Source organism: Hakea prostrata, chromosome 7 (genome assembly GCF_041222555.1).
Source record: "Hakea prostrata isolate BN-2017 chromosome 7, UWA_Hpros_2, whole genome shotgun sequence".
Classification (NCBI taxonomy): Eukaryota; Viridiplantae; Streptophyta; class Magnoliopsida; order Proteales; family Proteaceae; genus Hakea; species Hakea prostrata.
The window spans coordinates 15347741-15362512 of NC_142606.1; the positions used below are offsets into that span (position 1 = coordinate 15347741).

At 35.0% G+C, this 14772-nt stretch overlaps 2 protein-coding genes across 2 annotated transcripts; one reads left to right on the top strand and one right to left on the bottom strand.

Annotated features, from left to right (window-relative positions):
* Positions 1–2969: 2969 nt before the first annotated feature.
* LOC149010106 (uncharacterized) lies at positions 2970–3560 on the bottom strand. The gene has a single exon (XM_089162397.1). It carries the CDS (start codon positions 3558–3560, stop codon positions 2970–2972), a length of 591 nt encoding a protein of 196 aa, XP_089018523.1.
* A 1388-nt stretch (positions 3561–4948) lies between these two features.
* RUS6 (root UVB sensitive protein (Protein of unknown function, DUF647)) lies at positions 4949–12362 on the top strand. The gene is made up of 13 exons (XM_089162844.1): positions 4949–5695; positions 6671–6769; positions 6942–7055; positions 9332–9403; positions 9498–9608; positions 9693–9812; positions 10047–10148; positions 10246–10318; positions 10479–10562; positions 10663–10727; positions 10896–10997; positions 11086–11289; positions 11707–12362. The coding sequence occupies exons 1-13, from the start codon at positions 5330–5332 to the stop codon at positions 11758–11760; spliced, it is 1566 nt and encodes a 521-aa protein (XP_089018970.1). The 5' UTR covers positions 4949–5329; the 3' UTR covers positions 11761–12362.
* Positions 12363–14772: the final 2410 nt, after the last annotated feature.

The window sequence follows — 14772 nt, forward strand, 5'->3', positions numbered from 1 at the left end:
TTGCTTGTCTCCCTTTACCATCTGCTATTTCTTCTATCAATCATAAATCCACACAAAGTTTGAGAAATACACCTGATGAAAAATGTTTTTATAATAAGATGTGGGTGAAATACTATGAATACAAAAGTAAAATACTAAATAAGACTAATGGTGGTAGTAGTGGGGGGGGGGTATGTTTGATAAATTGAATAGCTCATGTGGTACCATTAATATTAGGGGTTAACTCAGGGGTGGCGCTAAAAAATTCTCAACAAATATCAAACAGGAGGGCAGTAAAATGTCTCATATATATGACGCGGTGATTGATTAGTACAAGGAGATAAAATGGTAATTAATTAGTTTTCAGATTTCTGTACGAAGTTACAAATAGATTTAATAGTTATCTACAAAGTTAGAAAAAATCGTCTTAGGCGTGCTCATAGACGACCATTAGTTGCAAGGTTGTTAAATTTATTAAAATGAGAGATAATATTTTCAACTATAGTTGAAGTGGTGAATAAAAGTGAAATCAAGTGAACACAAATAGATGTTTAATCTTATGATGTTTATTATAATGCTAATCACCTAGTACTTTTTAAGAGTACCTCATTAGGTCATTTTTTCTTTTTCTTTTTCTTGGTGATGTATAACCAGCTTATTCACACATTGTGCATGATTTATTTCATCCTCGCATAAGTACATTATGCATGATCAAGGACAATACAATTCTTGTACGGATAATGGGGATGTTTGTGGGTATTGTCACGACTTATAGTTATTTTATATATTTAGTTATAGTTCAACACAATAATTTTATTTATTTTTTTAAATAATAAGTTTGACATAATGAAAGCAATTAAAATACTACTAAATTATATAAGAAAATAAATTTATGTATTTCATTCTATTTCTATGAATTCATAACAAATACGAACTAAATTATATATTTTTATTTTTTAATTAGTTGAATGATTATTTGAACCCTTCAATTACAGAAATTCATATATTTCAACACACGTTAGGTGATTATTGACATATTTTATTTATTATAAACAATAATTTTGAAGTATTACTTTGTTAGAAATAATTGAATAAAGTTATGATTTGCAATTGTTGTGGTATCTGATAAGAGGACTTGGACTTTTTAGTGTTCATTTCAAATAGCTATATCAAAAATATATTATATTTACATAATTTTCAATGAGATCACCATATGAGAAGGTTGGAAGAAATACAACGGAATTATTTAAATGGAGTTCCCTATAAAATGAACTCCGAATAGTTAAAGTATAAATTAACATACTAAATAATAAGTTGAAGAAAAAAAAAATCTTCTTCACCATTTTTTTTCTTCTTAGGGTGCGACAATCAAATTTCGATTCTCAAATTATTCAAACATTAATACAACTTGGAGTTCGGATTTAAGTTTTGATTCAACTTATGAATAGGTCTATTTATTTTTGTTATTTGACTAATAGTTATAGGGGGTGACTCATCCCTCTCAAATTGTTTTCCATTATTAAGGTATTTACACCACCTCGAATTCGGAACCTCTTCAACAACTTTTCCCTTCACCCATACGATCTAAAAAAAAGTAACAAAGATAAAATACAAGCCCGTTTTATGGAAATAGTGGTTAATCATTAATGTTCCAAGGTTAAACCATTAACTCGTTTAATTAAAGGATAGTATCGTTTAATCACCATTCGGCTGTGAATATTAGTAATTTAATTCCCACCCCATAACAAGCTACCCTTAAAAAAAAAAAAAAAAAAAAAAAAAAAAAAAAAAAACTTCATTCATAATAACATGCAAATAACTTATTCTATATCCTATAACCGAGGAAGAGGGAAAATAATAGATAATTAGTTAAATATTAAATATAATGAAATGAAAAAAACAAATAGATATTTGAAAGGCAACTAATATAGAAGAATATATATATATATATATATATATAATTGAAAATAATAACTAATATTGTTTATTATTATATTATGAAACAAGATTGTAGCCTGTATTTTTTTGGAATGAGGTTCATGCGGGCCAGCTTGTGCGCACCACGACTACATCCTTCAGGCGCTTTTTATATAATTAATATACGCGGGGACAATTTTTTTTGGAAAAGAATATAGCGTATATTTGTAATGGATAGTTAGATATAATTTTGAGTGATGAGACAACTTTTTTTTGTTATCTTTTCATTTTGGGATGGAGACATGTTTTTTTGGATTTAACATGTAAGGTAATATCATTTTTTTTTTATGAGATAATATTAATTTATATACCATCACTTATGTGACATATAAAGTTTTAATTAAACTGGCATTCATTGTATAATTTCAAATCTCAGGCTCTTTGTGCATGGTTTTCATTTTTTACTCTAGTTTTTGCCAAAAAATTTGACTTTGACCTATCTTTTAAATTAGTATGACTAATTTATTTTGAATCCAAATGCAGAAAATGTTTGGTAACTAATTGATAAAATATATTTTTATATTTAAATATATATATATATATATATATATATATATATTTATATTTTTATGTAATCTAATTTTTTATAGGTTTTAAATACTTATATTGAAAAAATACATCAAATAATGACTTTGTAATATCCGATTGAGGAATTTGGAGAATAAACCTTTATTTTTTTATTCTTTTGTTGGACTCAAACAATTCAAATATACATTCATAAGAATATTATTATTGGTGATTCTACTTTGAATAGTTTTTAATTGTTGAATTTCAGCGCACGTTCAAAGCACTGAATAATAAGTATTGGAATGATATCATGGTGTTGTCGCTTTAAAAACAACAATCATACCAAAGACTACCTCAATAGAGAGTGTAAATTGTGGTTTAGAATGGAGCCCAACAACATCCATTAAATCCATCAGGAAAACAATTGAAATGTTTAAACTGTTTTTCGCAATTCAACACCAAAGTTATTAGTTTTTTTTTTTTTTTTTTTTTTGGTAAACCACATTTCATTCAACTGAAATAAAATGAGATAAATCCGAGCTACAAAACCTAGAAATCCAGGTAGTGGAAATAGGCCAGTCAAACCTCCCCGGTGAGGAGACAACCTTCCGTGCCAGAGAGTCAGCTACGCTGTTAGTCTCCCTTGGAGAGAAAAGAAATTTGCAATCTACAAATTTTCTAGCTAAGTACTTAATATCCCATTTCAAATTGTCCACACAAATAGGGGTTTGAATCTTGTCTTCAAGAGCATTGTAAAGTTGCAAACAATCGATCTCAGCTTCAATCATCTCGAACCCCTCAGCCAAACACTGAAGTAATCCTTCTCTTAGTGCTAGAGCTTCTCCTTGAAGCACCTCGGTGAAGCTCGCTAAAATAGACACCGCCACCAGCGGCAACCCTCTACAATCTCGGATAATAAACCCCAGTCCCCCTTTTGATCCTACCTTAGCTGCATTTGAATTCAGTTTAACAACCCCACTCAAAGGCTTAGACCACCTTACTTCCTTCTTTTTTCGTCTCTCATCACCCAATATCGAAGGCTTAACCGAGAGAAGTTGGGAACTACAAAGATCTTCAAACTGAGCGAGAGCTTTCATGAACACCTGGGATGGTGTTGAATCCACTCCATTGAAGGTGAGATCATTACTGGTTTGGTGTGAAATTTATTATTCTTGTTTAGTGTGTATGTATAGTAACGAAGTATTATTGACTTCATACTTACGATGCGTTAAATCTTCGTGGACTCAGGGTCTGTTTGGTTACATGAATCAATAGATCTCAAATCTTTAGATTCATGAATGTGAGATTTATACGGGTTTGGTGTGAAAATTTATAGATTAATGAATTCTAGAGATTCATCGTCTAGCGCTAAACATTTGTGCATTCACAAAAATCACGTCGAATTAATAGTTTTTTATGATGAATCCACATATTTCATTCCACAACCAAATAGTAAATTTTATGAATTATGACTCTATAGATTTGAAATCTCTAGATATTTGAAATATCCAGACTCGTGTACTCCCATTGTGTGCCTACTGATTTTCAAGATTCAATTATATGTATTATAATTATTATTATTTAACTTAGCTTCACTATGAATAGCTTACGCCCTTGGCCTTTAAGAGATCCGAACCCTTGACATCATAATTATGAGAGGTTGGTCTTACTAATTGAGCAACCACTCGAGATTGCCATGCATAATATTCTTATCCAGAGACTAAGATAAACCTTGCTAACTGACCTTCTTCATTGCCCTTAACCTAAATCGAGAGCCAAAATATAAAATAATAAAAAATAACAACTCCTTATATTTTAGTTTTTATTTATTTACTTTATAATTTGATGTTATTTTTTAATTGTTGCTATTTATTTTTCAGTTTGAGATTATCAAAATTTGAAAGTTTATATACTTCTAATAGGTTGCAATTCCAATATTAAGCCACTATGAAAGGAAAAGATTAAGTATGATTTTTATTTATTTACATTCCATTTTGTTTTTAAACAACATCTAATTTACAATTTTACATTATCAATCTTGGAAGGTTCCATAAGCTGTAATTTTGTTTTCTTTTCTTCTAAGTAAAAGTAGCTGTCAACACGGAGTTGTTATAGTGGTTGAAACCAACACCTCTTAGTGAAGAGGTTGTGGGTTTGACTATTGTTTAAGGCATGTAAATATCCTCATCCCCGGCTTAATAAGCCCCTTTGTACAAAAAGAAAAAAAATGTAAAAATAATTTATCCGATTTAAGAAAAAATAAAATAAAATTCATTTTAGCACCGAAAGTTCCACCATCTTAACGTCGGTGGTAGCAGTAAGGGGACAATAATAATTTCGTTAAAAATAAGATACCTTTAGTAATTAGCTATAATAAAAGTGGGCGACAATAATTATTCCAAGAAAGAATTACTTTTGTAATTTAAAGAATTTTATACTCGAGAACCTTCCCGTCCAAAATACAGGGCGAAAGATCAGAGACACGGCGAAAAGGTGATTTATATTGGTAAGAGACAGTAAATTTTAGCGCAGACAAGTAAAGAGAGGTGCAGAAACTCTCCTATCTGGCTGCGTTTCTGGCTTTCTCCTTCTTGAGCCCACCACAATGGAGATTGGAGAGGAAGGGTGGAGCAGAAAGGATCGAAGTTAGGTTTTACAGGTCAACCTAATATATTATCTGTTTCGCTCTTCCTCTGAAGATTTATTAGAGCGAGCCTCTTTGAGTCTTTGTCTCTTTGGGACACTTTCTTTGACTCCAATGACGCGTCATCGTTTCTGTCGACAATATCGAAGCTGTTTTGTCTTGGATATATTCGGTTCTTTCATTCCATAACAAAGGATCTTGGCTTAGTGTCTCTTTTTCCTGATGGCTCCGATCAAGATCAAGCAATCTCCCAGTTCTCATGCTCAAACCATTGCCAGCTCTCAAGATGCGCGGCTTCTGGTACGAGAAACTCTTCGATTAAACGCCAATCTTGCTTCGGCTCTATCTCCTGCAACTGCATCGTTGCCTTCTCCTTCTTTGGTTGCTGTTGAGAGCAGTGGCCTCAGGGTGGAGTCGAACATCGGGCTTCTAGAGGAGGACTGTAAAATTTCGAACTTGAAAATCGTCTGCACGGAGGAGATTGATGGAAGACGGTGGCAGTATGTGGCCGAGAAAAATGGTCCTGGACGATTGAAGGGAGGCTCGATTCGTACTGTTAGTTTGCACACTCCTCAGGCTCCTATTGATGTGAGAAACTATTGCCCATTTTTTACTTGGCTTCTCATTTTCGTTCTGGTCTGAAGTGATTTATCTTCTTCGGGTGTTCATATTGTCTGACCCAGCCTCATAATTTTCTAAGTTTTAAGCTTCAGAATAGAAGTAGATGTCTATATTAACCTAGTTTTCTTTTGTCAAATTAGGTTGACTAGTTATTACTTATTCGAGTCGTGGCTCTAGAGTCCATTTTTTTTGAATACTGAAACGATGCAAAAATGAGAGTAACTATGCGTCACATGCATCTGAAGACTATCCAATTTTTAATTCCATGCCTTGTACTCCTCTATAGTACTTTATATGTAGAGTAGTATGGTATTAACTATATTAGACACTGTTCACTGTTCTATATTCACTGAATATCATAGAAGGTACATAATTTGCTACCAATTTATCATTTTGAGATTGTTGATGAACGAGTGTTATGGATTGTTAAATTTTAGTATGAGCAACTATATTAGTCATTAGAAGATTTCTCATGTCAAGGGAAAAAAAGCAGAAAAGGAGATGACTTTGTCGTTTGGCGTGCTTGTTCTATGGCCTGTACTTATGCCAATGCCTTTTGCTGAAGAGTTCCTTCTTGTTCATAATAAAAGGGAAACTTTATTTGCTGTTTGTTCTTCATCAGGACCCACTTTGACATGCCTTTGTTGGGCATACAGCCACATGGTCGTATTTTCAAGGTTATCAACCTTCTAAGATTAGTTTTTCCCCCTCTTAGCCTCTAAGTATGATATTCTGTTGGATGCTAGAAAAGATACAGCCGTCATATTTTATTTGGAGTGTTTTACTTCTTGTATGCCTATTATTTTTTCGACTTACACTACTGTTGGTATTATTGATAAAAGAAAGGTTTCCATGGATATAAAGGAAGATCCATGTTATTATTATTGGTCTTTTTTGTTGTAGGAAAAATTTTCATTACTGACTTCTTGTACGTTGGTACAGGAGTTGATATCGTTCGTAAGATCTTATGTAGCTCCTGAAGGTTTCCCTGATAGTGTGACACCGGCATATGTTCCATACATGACATGGAGAGCTTTGAAGGTATTCATTTACTTGTCAGTAGCACTAGTAACTTGGAGTACGGCTTGTCATGGAATAGTCAAGTGTATGATTTGATTCTGAAGCAGAGAACATCGATTTTATTTGATTAGAGCCTTCCATTGATTTTATATTTGCCTTTGATATATTAATGATTGTTGCATGCTCCCTGCAGCATTTCTTTGGTGGAGCAATGGGTGTTTTCACAACACAGACACTTCTGAATTCAGTAGGCGTGACCAGAAATAGAGCCACTCCAGGGGCTGTTGCTATTAACTGGATTCTAAAGGTATACTCCACATGCAAACTTGTTATGGTCTGGAAATACTTCCATATAATCGTCCTTCGTTTGCTGGTGGGATCATGCTCTGAATCAGTATCAAATTGAAAGATTTGAAGAATGATTAGAAAAATTCCAGGTTTTAATGCAGTTCTATAGAAATATTTCAGTATTTTCCAACCATATCCAGGGACAGTCAGATGGATCCTTGCTCTTCAATTCCTCTGTTCGGTGTTATGCATGGTATGAGGCTTAAGCTAGGGATTATTTTCTTACTACTACTCCTATGGCTGTCTTAGGTTCCTTTGGTTCTCTCAGTATAAAATGAGTCACTCCACGGTCAGAGTTGTATGTAGGCCTTTATTGAGAATGACCATTATGCATCAAATGACTTTATTTAAGTTTATCATCGATTGAAGCTTTTACTGACCCAGCTCTAACATGGTCATTCCTTACCATATATCCTTTATAATTTTCTTACACATCCATCTCAACATCCTCATCTCCGCTATGCATGGTTTATTATATGAAATTATTTAGCTGCTCAGTTTTGCATTGTATATCATACCTGGTTGGTGACAGTCTGAGAAAATTTTCCTTCAATGTTGTGAATGAATACATGGATATGAACTACGGACACGCCTTTCCAGTATCTGAATCCTCTGAACAACATAGTCTTCTAGTTTATCTCAGATATCCAAAATTATCACTCTGCAGGATTTTCCTATTGCTCATATTTATCATGTCATCATGCATCCCATTATTGCCAAAGTTACACACCCTTATTGTTACTATTCCACCTAAAACCAACAGACCCCATTTGAGATCACAAATAGAGGCATCCCATGCAACATAACCGAATTACCCTAAACCCTTATTTTTTTGTCTCTTTGAGCTGGTTCTGTTACTGATCTTGGTTATTTGGCCCTCATTCAATTGATTGAGGCTACTTCCAGTTCTCTTTGGTTGGGTTACCTCTAGTATGTTGATGATACCATTTATAAGGTTGTAGGGTAGGAGTTTGAGCTTTCATTCTGGCGTATTATGATAGCCTTTATTTCTGATACAATCAGAGGATAACTTTCTTTGGCAGCAACAACAATATTCTGCTAGTGGTTTATTTTATCCAGCCACTTCTGCCGCTTTGACTGCTAGTAATCTTCTTCTTGTTTTCCCTATTTTTCTTCCTGTCGTGCTCTTTTCTCTTCTTGACATGATTTGGGATCTCATTGTCTAAAATCTAGGTGGCTCGTTGCAATGCCTTAAGAAATCCAATTGGACGTGTAACAGCTGCGTTGACAACAACGAATACATTGTTTGTTGATGAATTACATCTCAGGTGCTTCTTCCAAAGTGAAGCACTTGTTTTTGATCTAGCGAAAGGCATTATAGACTCATGTAGTTTGTCCATTATTGATTTGTTTAAGTTTATGAAGTCTGTGTAAAAGAGAAGGTAGTTGGAATCACAGCACATGCTCTGACATGTATTTCTTTGCTCTAGAAAACTTCTTTCTCTATTGCCTCAACATCAAGGGTTATGTTGGGGATAGCTCGGGAATCAGGATGGATGTTCTTGTATAATGTTCATGTATCTGTATGTACTTTGAAGTGGTTGGTCTAGTACCAATTTAGCATTTGAGTATAAATACATGAAGGGAAAAACAAAATTTCTATAAAAAAGGAAAATATTTGCACATTTCAGCATCTCCGTACTGCTAAATAGCTTCTCTTTTGACTATGTCTATTTGCAGCTCTATCCTTTGACAGAAATAAATATTTGCATTTAGATGAGTGATCTAACGCAAAAATTTCTATGTTCAATTATTTCTTTTTGTCTGGCAGTGCGATATAAATGATCATAGCTTAAAGTTAGATGCACAGAAAACATGAAGGCAAGAGGCATGGACAAATACGAGAACTCAAGAACATGAAAAATGTGCTTATCCAAAAGATTTAATGGAAAAGATTCTCCATGTTCAAAAGTTACAGATTCAGAATGTATCACTTTCCAGATCAAATGGTGACATTTTATCCAGAGCATGAAACACAAGATGATCCAAACAGTTGTTTCCAATTAATATCTCTAGAGTCTCCTATCTTGTTTGGCCTATTTTTATTCTTTTATTCTTTTTCTTTTAATTGCCCTATTACATTATTCACTCTTCATTTAAGTAATTTTAAGGAGTGTTAAGTTGCATGACTTCTATATTTTGGCATGTTAAGAGAGATTAAAATTATACTTTTTTCCCGTTCAAGTTAAAACTTATGTTGTGTTGTATTTTTAGGATGGAGCAGGTCGTGTTGGTAAAATGCTTTTTGCACGGCAAGGAAAGAAATTTGACTATGATCTGAAACAGGTAATGTTGCAGTTGAAATTGGTGCTATTTTTCTTATGAACATTGTTGTCTACTGTAATCCCATTTTATATACTGTTGCTAAAATTTGTTTCAGCTTCGGTTTGCTGGTGATCTTTTGATGGAGTTAGGTGCGGGGGTAGAGTTGGCAACTTCTGCTGTGCCACACCTTTTCTTACCATTGGCTTGTGCTGCTAATGTGGCCAAGGTTGGACTCTGCACTTCTGTGTTTCACATGTATTTTTGTGAAGAGATTTGAGAAAAGCTTATTTATGGTTCCTTTCACTCATAGAATGTGGCTGCTGTGACATCAACATCGACTCGCACACCAATTTACAAAGCTTTTGCCAAAGGTGAAAACATTGGGGATGTGACTGCTAAAGGAGAATGCATTGGAAATATTGCAGATTTGGTATGGACTTAAAGTTCCTACTGTTCTTTGCATATGTTGTTCTTTTAGATGTTTTGCGTATGATGCTCTTAACTTATCTGACTTATAGCCTCTAATTGTTGCTTGGGACTTTCCGCATCTTAGCGTTGATTTTATTCAAACTTGTTATCCGAAGAATAGGATGCTACATGTTTCATACATTTTCCAATTCAAGCTAAAGTAGGTGACTTTGTTTTATCTTTTTGTTTTGCAAAGCTTGGAACTGGATTCAGTATCATGATCTCAAAAAGAAATCCGAGCTTGGTGACTACGTTTGCACTCCTCTCATGTGGATATGTTCTTAGCTCCTACCAGGAGGTTTGGTTCTGGCATCTTCAGTTGCCATTCTTTTTCTTTTGCACTTTTTGAAGTTGTATTAGTTCCTTCTCATTGCCTTTGATTTGGTTGTGGCCAGGTAAAGTCTGTTGTTTTGCATACTTTGAACCGGGCTAGGTTCACTGTGGCAGTGGAATCATTCCTTAAGACAGGTTAGAGTTAATCCTTCGTAAGCAAGCATAGCATATGTGGTGTTCTCATCTCATGTCCTCATTATGTGTTCTTTGGTTGCATTAGCTGAAGTTCCATATAATCTTCGATAATGTGCTTCGTCTTTGATAGCTTTCTTTGTACCACCTATTAATGTTGCAGGATGTGTGCCCACCTTGGAGGAGGGGAATATGAAGGAAAATTTATTCAGTTTCCCTTGGACAAGAAATAGACCCATTTCTCTAGGTACATTTAGAATCTGCTGATCATGGCTGCTTTTATTTGTTCTTGCTGATTAAATTTGTTTCCTTAATTCAACTGATTTTTGTTGTGGCTGTTTTCACAGGAACGAGGTTTAAAGATGCATTTCAGGATCCTAATTCTTATTTTGCTGTAGAACCTTTATTTGAAGTATGCTTCATCACTGTACCTCTAATATCAGGATTCTAATGGAAATTTTGCTTCAGATTGTCTCTCTCTCTCTCTCTCTCTCTCTCTCTCTCTCTCATGCACTTACACTTGAAGAGTTGTTTTTTTTGTATTATTTAAAATTCATTTTTCCTTTTACACACATGACAGAAAGAGAAGTACATTGTTACATACAATCCTTCAAAGGGTAATGTGTATGCCTTGCTGAAGGATCAAGCGAAGTCGGATGACATTATAAAAGCTGCTTTCCATGTGAGTATTTGAAGTAGTATCTTATCCTAGTTGTATTTTGCTATATTATTCGGAGATCATGTCTTGTCTAAAATGTTGGATGATACAGGCCCATGTGCTTCTGCATTACATCCGTTCATCAAATAAACATAGCTCTTATTCAAAATATGGTGAATCTGATGGTACCAATTTTGATGGATCCCCTTCAACTCATTCTCCTCTGTCTGCTGCTGATCTTGAGGCTCATATCGTGCAGTCTTGCAAAGTGGTGTCTAATTCATATGTTTTCTTTAAGAGGAAAGCTGCTGAAAAGGTATTAGACTGAACTTATGTGCCATTTTCCCTTTTATAGATATAGATATATAGATATAGATTGTATCATGATAACAAAAGTGATTAGGTTGAACGAGGAGGAAAGCAAGTTCTAGTCTATAGATGCCGCAATTTTTCCGAACCAACCCCCCATTTTTCGTGGTAAACAGTGTCCAGTATTTTGAGGAGACATTTCCAAAACTTTGAATGGCAACTCATGCAAATATCTGGCGTTTTACTCTAATACAATTTCGTTTCTGCTTTTAATATCTTGTTGTATATTATTTTCGTTTGAAATAATGGGGGACTACTATGAGAACCTGAACGGTAAACACTTATGTCAACTATCCGTAGTTTCACATTTGCTGTTTCCTCGTTTGCCCCCTTAAAGTTGATCTCCGATTTTACTTTCTTGCAGGGATGGGTAATGTCAGAATCACTGCTGAACCCTGGGCGAGCTCGACTATGCTAACAAGAGCTTTAAAGAAGATCTCTCTCTATCCACTGTTCTTAGCACAATGCCCAGGCTATTCTTCTAGTCCCTTAAAATTTTTTACTGGCGAAAATGGGATGAGATTCATTACAGGAGGTCTTTCACACAATGATGATAGGGACCATTCCATGGAATCTCCTGCAGTGGTTGGCGTATCTGATTTAATTAGTTTCTGACAAATAGTCAAAGCTCTTAATCACCATGCTCTATGTCCTATTTTAACTTATAAGATTAGTTCCACAAGAGATGATAACGAAGAAGTGAGCATTTCTGTCGGTTTTGACGAGACACTTAGCAAATCCATTAAGCTGTATAGTCATATTGTGCAACGATAAAATCTCTGTTTTCTTTTGGTTTCAGGGTTGGGGGTTTATTCTGTAGGAGAGGTCAGTTTGTCGATCTGATGATGTATAACTTTATTTATTTATTTATTTTTGGTCAGAGACTGGAGGGGCAAGGGGTTCCTGTTGTTATAAAATGTAGGATATTTGATTGATCAATGGTAGGAGGGATTACTGCTTGTACCATATCTTGTACTTTTTTTCTTCACTTCAAAAAAGGAAAAAAAAAAAAAAAAGGGCTTTGCCCTGGTTGCTGGCACTTAGGGCCAGCGACATGCTTTAAGGTATGTCCTGCCAGCGGGGCTAGAACATGAGTAAAAGGGCAAACGTGGTGCCGTAGGTTTTTGCACAAGCAGACTCTTGGGAGTAAATTTTCTAGCTAATTCTATCTAGTAATGTCTGTTGAGGGGCTTTTTGGATGTCTTGATCTCAAGGTCGACGCCTAGTTGAGGCTTGAACACGAGTCCATTGGGCCATGCTTTCCCCTCGCTCCCTCTCCCCCCCTCGCCCCCAAAAAAAATTGGTATGATTTTTTGATCCTCTTTCTAGTGTGAAATATCACCAATTGGGCCTTCTTATATTGGAAAGAAATAATTTTTTTAAGAGTAAAGGGTAATGGGTAGAACGCACATTATGGCTTTTTCAATGTTGAATCCTCACTCCACCTTTAGTCATGATATATTTGAAAATTTTGTTTACTACCGGTGATCAGCAACAAATGAACATTCAATTTTGATAACTTTGAGGGGTGATTCAGTTGACGAAGACTAACGCTTCTACATAGGAGGTCAGGTTTTGAATTCCCTTGGGGTCAGGGGTGAAGTCCCGCTTTTATATTAATTATATGAACCTACCCGAGGATGTACCCGAGGATGTGGTTGAGGTAAGTGTAAGCTGGCTAATCGATTTTGATAAGATCTTTTAGACGAGCCAATGTTTGGTGTAACAAGAAGGTTTTGCTGTCAAATCGAGAAGCGGAAAACTTAGGATCAGATGATAGAAGCTTCAAGGTTCAACTTCTTTTACAATAAGAAACCCAGGAATCAATTAGTGGGGGTCTATGATTAGGTTATATAAGCTACACGAGACGGCTTTCGTAATAAGAAATTAAGGAATCAATTAGTGGTGACTTTAGACAATAAAGGACTCTGGAAACATCAATTACAGCCTATATTTGCCTATAATTAAGCCCTAATCGTTTTAGTTGAGCATGCTAAGCCTAGGTGGAAATCTCTAAGTCAAGATTTGTCCATGCTTTTCATCCCCTGGAGAGCAACTAATGAGATGAATCATATATAAAAATTCAGTTTTACCAAACGGGTTCTTTGTGCACATGATTCCTACTTACATTTGTCCTCTTTGCTTCAGATAAAATTATTAGGGTAATGATCCTCCCAGTAGACTTAAGAGCAATGCACTTTACTTTAATCTTCCCAGTTCTCCCTATTTGTTCCCTATTTGTTTATGTTGCTTTTCACCTCTTTCTATCTTGAATCATAGGATTAAAGAGGCATTCTATTGTGTAGAATATGGATCTTCACAGAAAACACTTATGTTTTTTACCTGTTAAGGGGACTTGGGGCCTACAAGGGGATGGGATGTTGGGGGAAAATGTGGACGAACAAAGCTTAGAATCATAGAGTGCCCAATGAAGGGCTCGCTTCTGATTAGAATTCAAAGGTGAACGCCTTCCTAATGTGTGATGGAGATGTGTGAAAGGAGCAAACAACTCTATTTTGATGAGTAGAGGATCCTTACTCGGTTCGAATCCAAGATTTCTTTGGTCAAATTATCTCTACATAGAAGATTGCCACCACTTTGTCAGAAGCAACAATTTTTTGTTCCAAACGCCAACTTGTATAAAACAAAAGTATCATAAATCCATGAGGAAGGTCACTGGCACTTCATTTCACACTTCTAGCTTAACCATCCAAAAGAATTCAATTAGATTGGAATGAGGTTCTCGGCCTGAGAGAAACTGCACTGCAATAATCCATTTATATTTGTAAAGGATAGATAAGCCTTTGTTCATCTCAACAAACGTGTCTCAAGAAGTGTGGCATGACTGATTAGGGCATCCGTAGAAAGAGATCTTATCCTTTACAATATTAAATAAGATCATAAGATAGAAATACAGTCACTACCATCTGCAAGCATTGCTCCATTAAATAGGACAGGTCATTTTGCGTATTAAATATGGCTCAGAAGATCAGGTTTTCCACAGGGCTCCAAATTAATTAAGAGAGACCCTATTAAATGAAAGGGTAATAATTTCACTCTTTGCTCACCTTCATAACTACTAGTCTTTTTGTGGTAAAAACTCTCATAACTCATTTGTAAATTCTGAATTCAACATAGAACATGTCATAGATTCCAATTTCCACCGATTTGGAACGATATTTTAAAGGTTTTGCGGTCGTAACAAGCGATATTTTATGTCACCATTTAAAAAAAAAAAAAAAAAAGAAGAAGAAGAAGAAAATGAACATTCATAAAAGAGCTTTCTAAAAGGGAAAATGGCTAAGGTAAAACAAGTCATTTTCTTATTGTTAAGGTCGTCTGAGCCATTACAACAAGGGTGGACGGTGAGGAGAGAAGGTAGGTAGAATCATCATTGGCAGGATTTAAGACTGAATACGTCATGATAAGT

What these genes read in the sequence shown, in the direction of transcription:
- LOC149010106 (XM_089162397.1), bottom strand. Translation starts at nt 3,560, where the DNA reads ATGAAAGCTCTCGCTCAGTTTGAAGATCTTTGTAGTTCCCAACTTCTC.
- RUS6 (XM_089162844.1), top strand. Translation starts at nt 5,330, where the DNA reads ATGGCTCCGATCAAGATCAAGCAATCTCCCAGTTCTCATGCTCAAACC. An exon ending in AAATAGACCCATTTCTCTAG is followed by an intron (nt 10,563 to 10,662) that starts GTACATTTAGAA and finishes CTGTTTTCACAG; the next exon opens with GAACGAGGTTTAAAGATGCA. An exon ending in CTGTAGAACCTTTATTTGAA is followed by an intron (nt 10,728 to 10,895) that starts GTATGCTTCATC and finishes CACACATGACAG; the next exon opens with AAAGAGAAGTACATTGTTAC.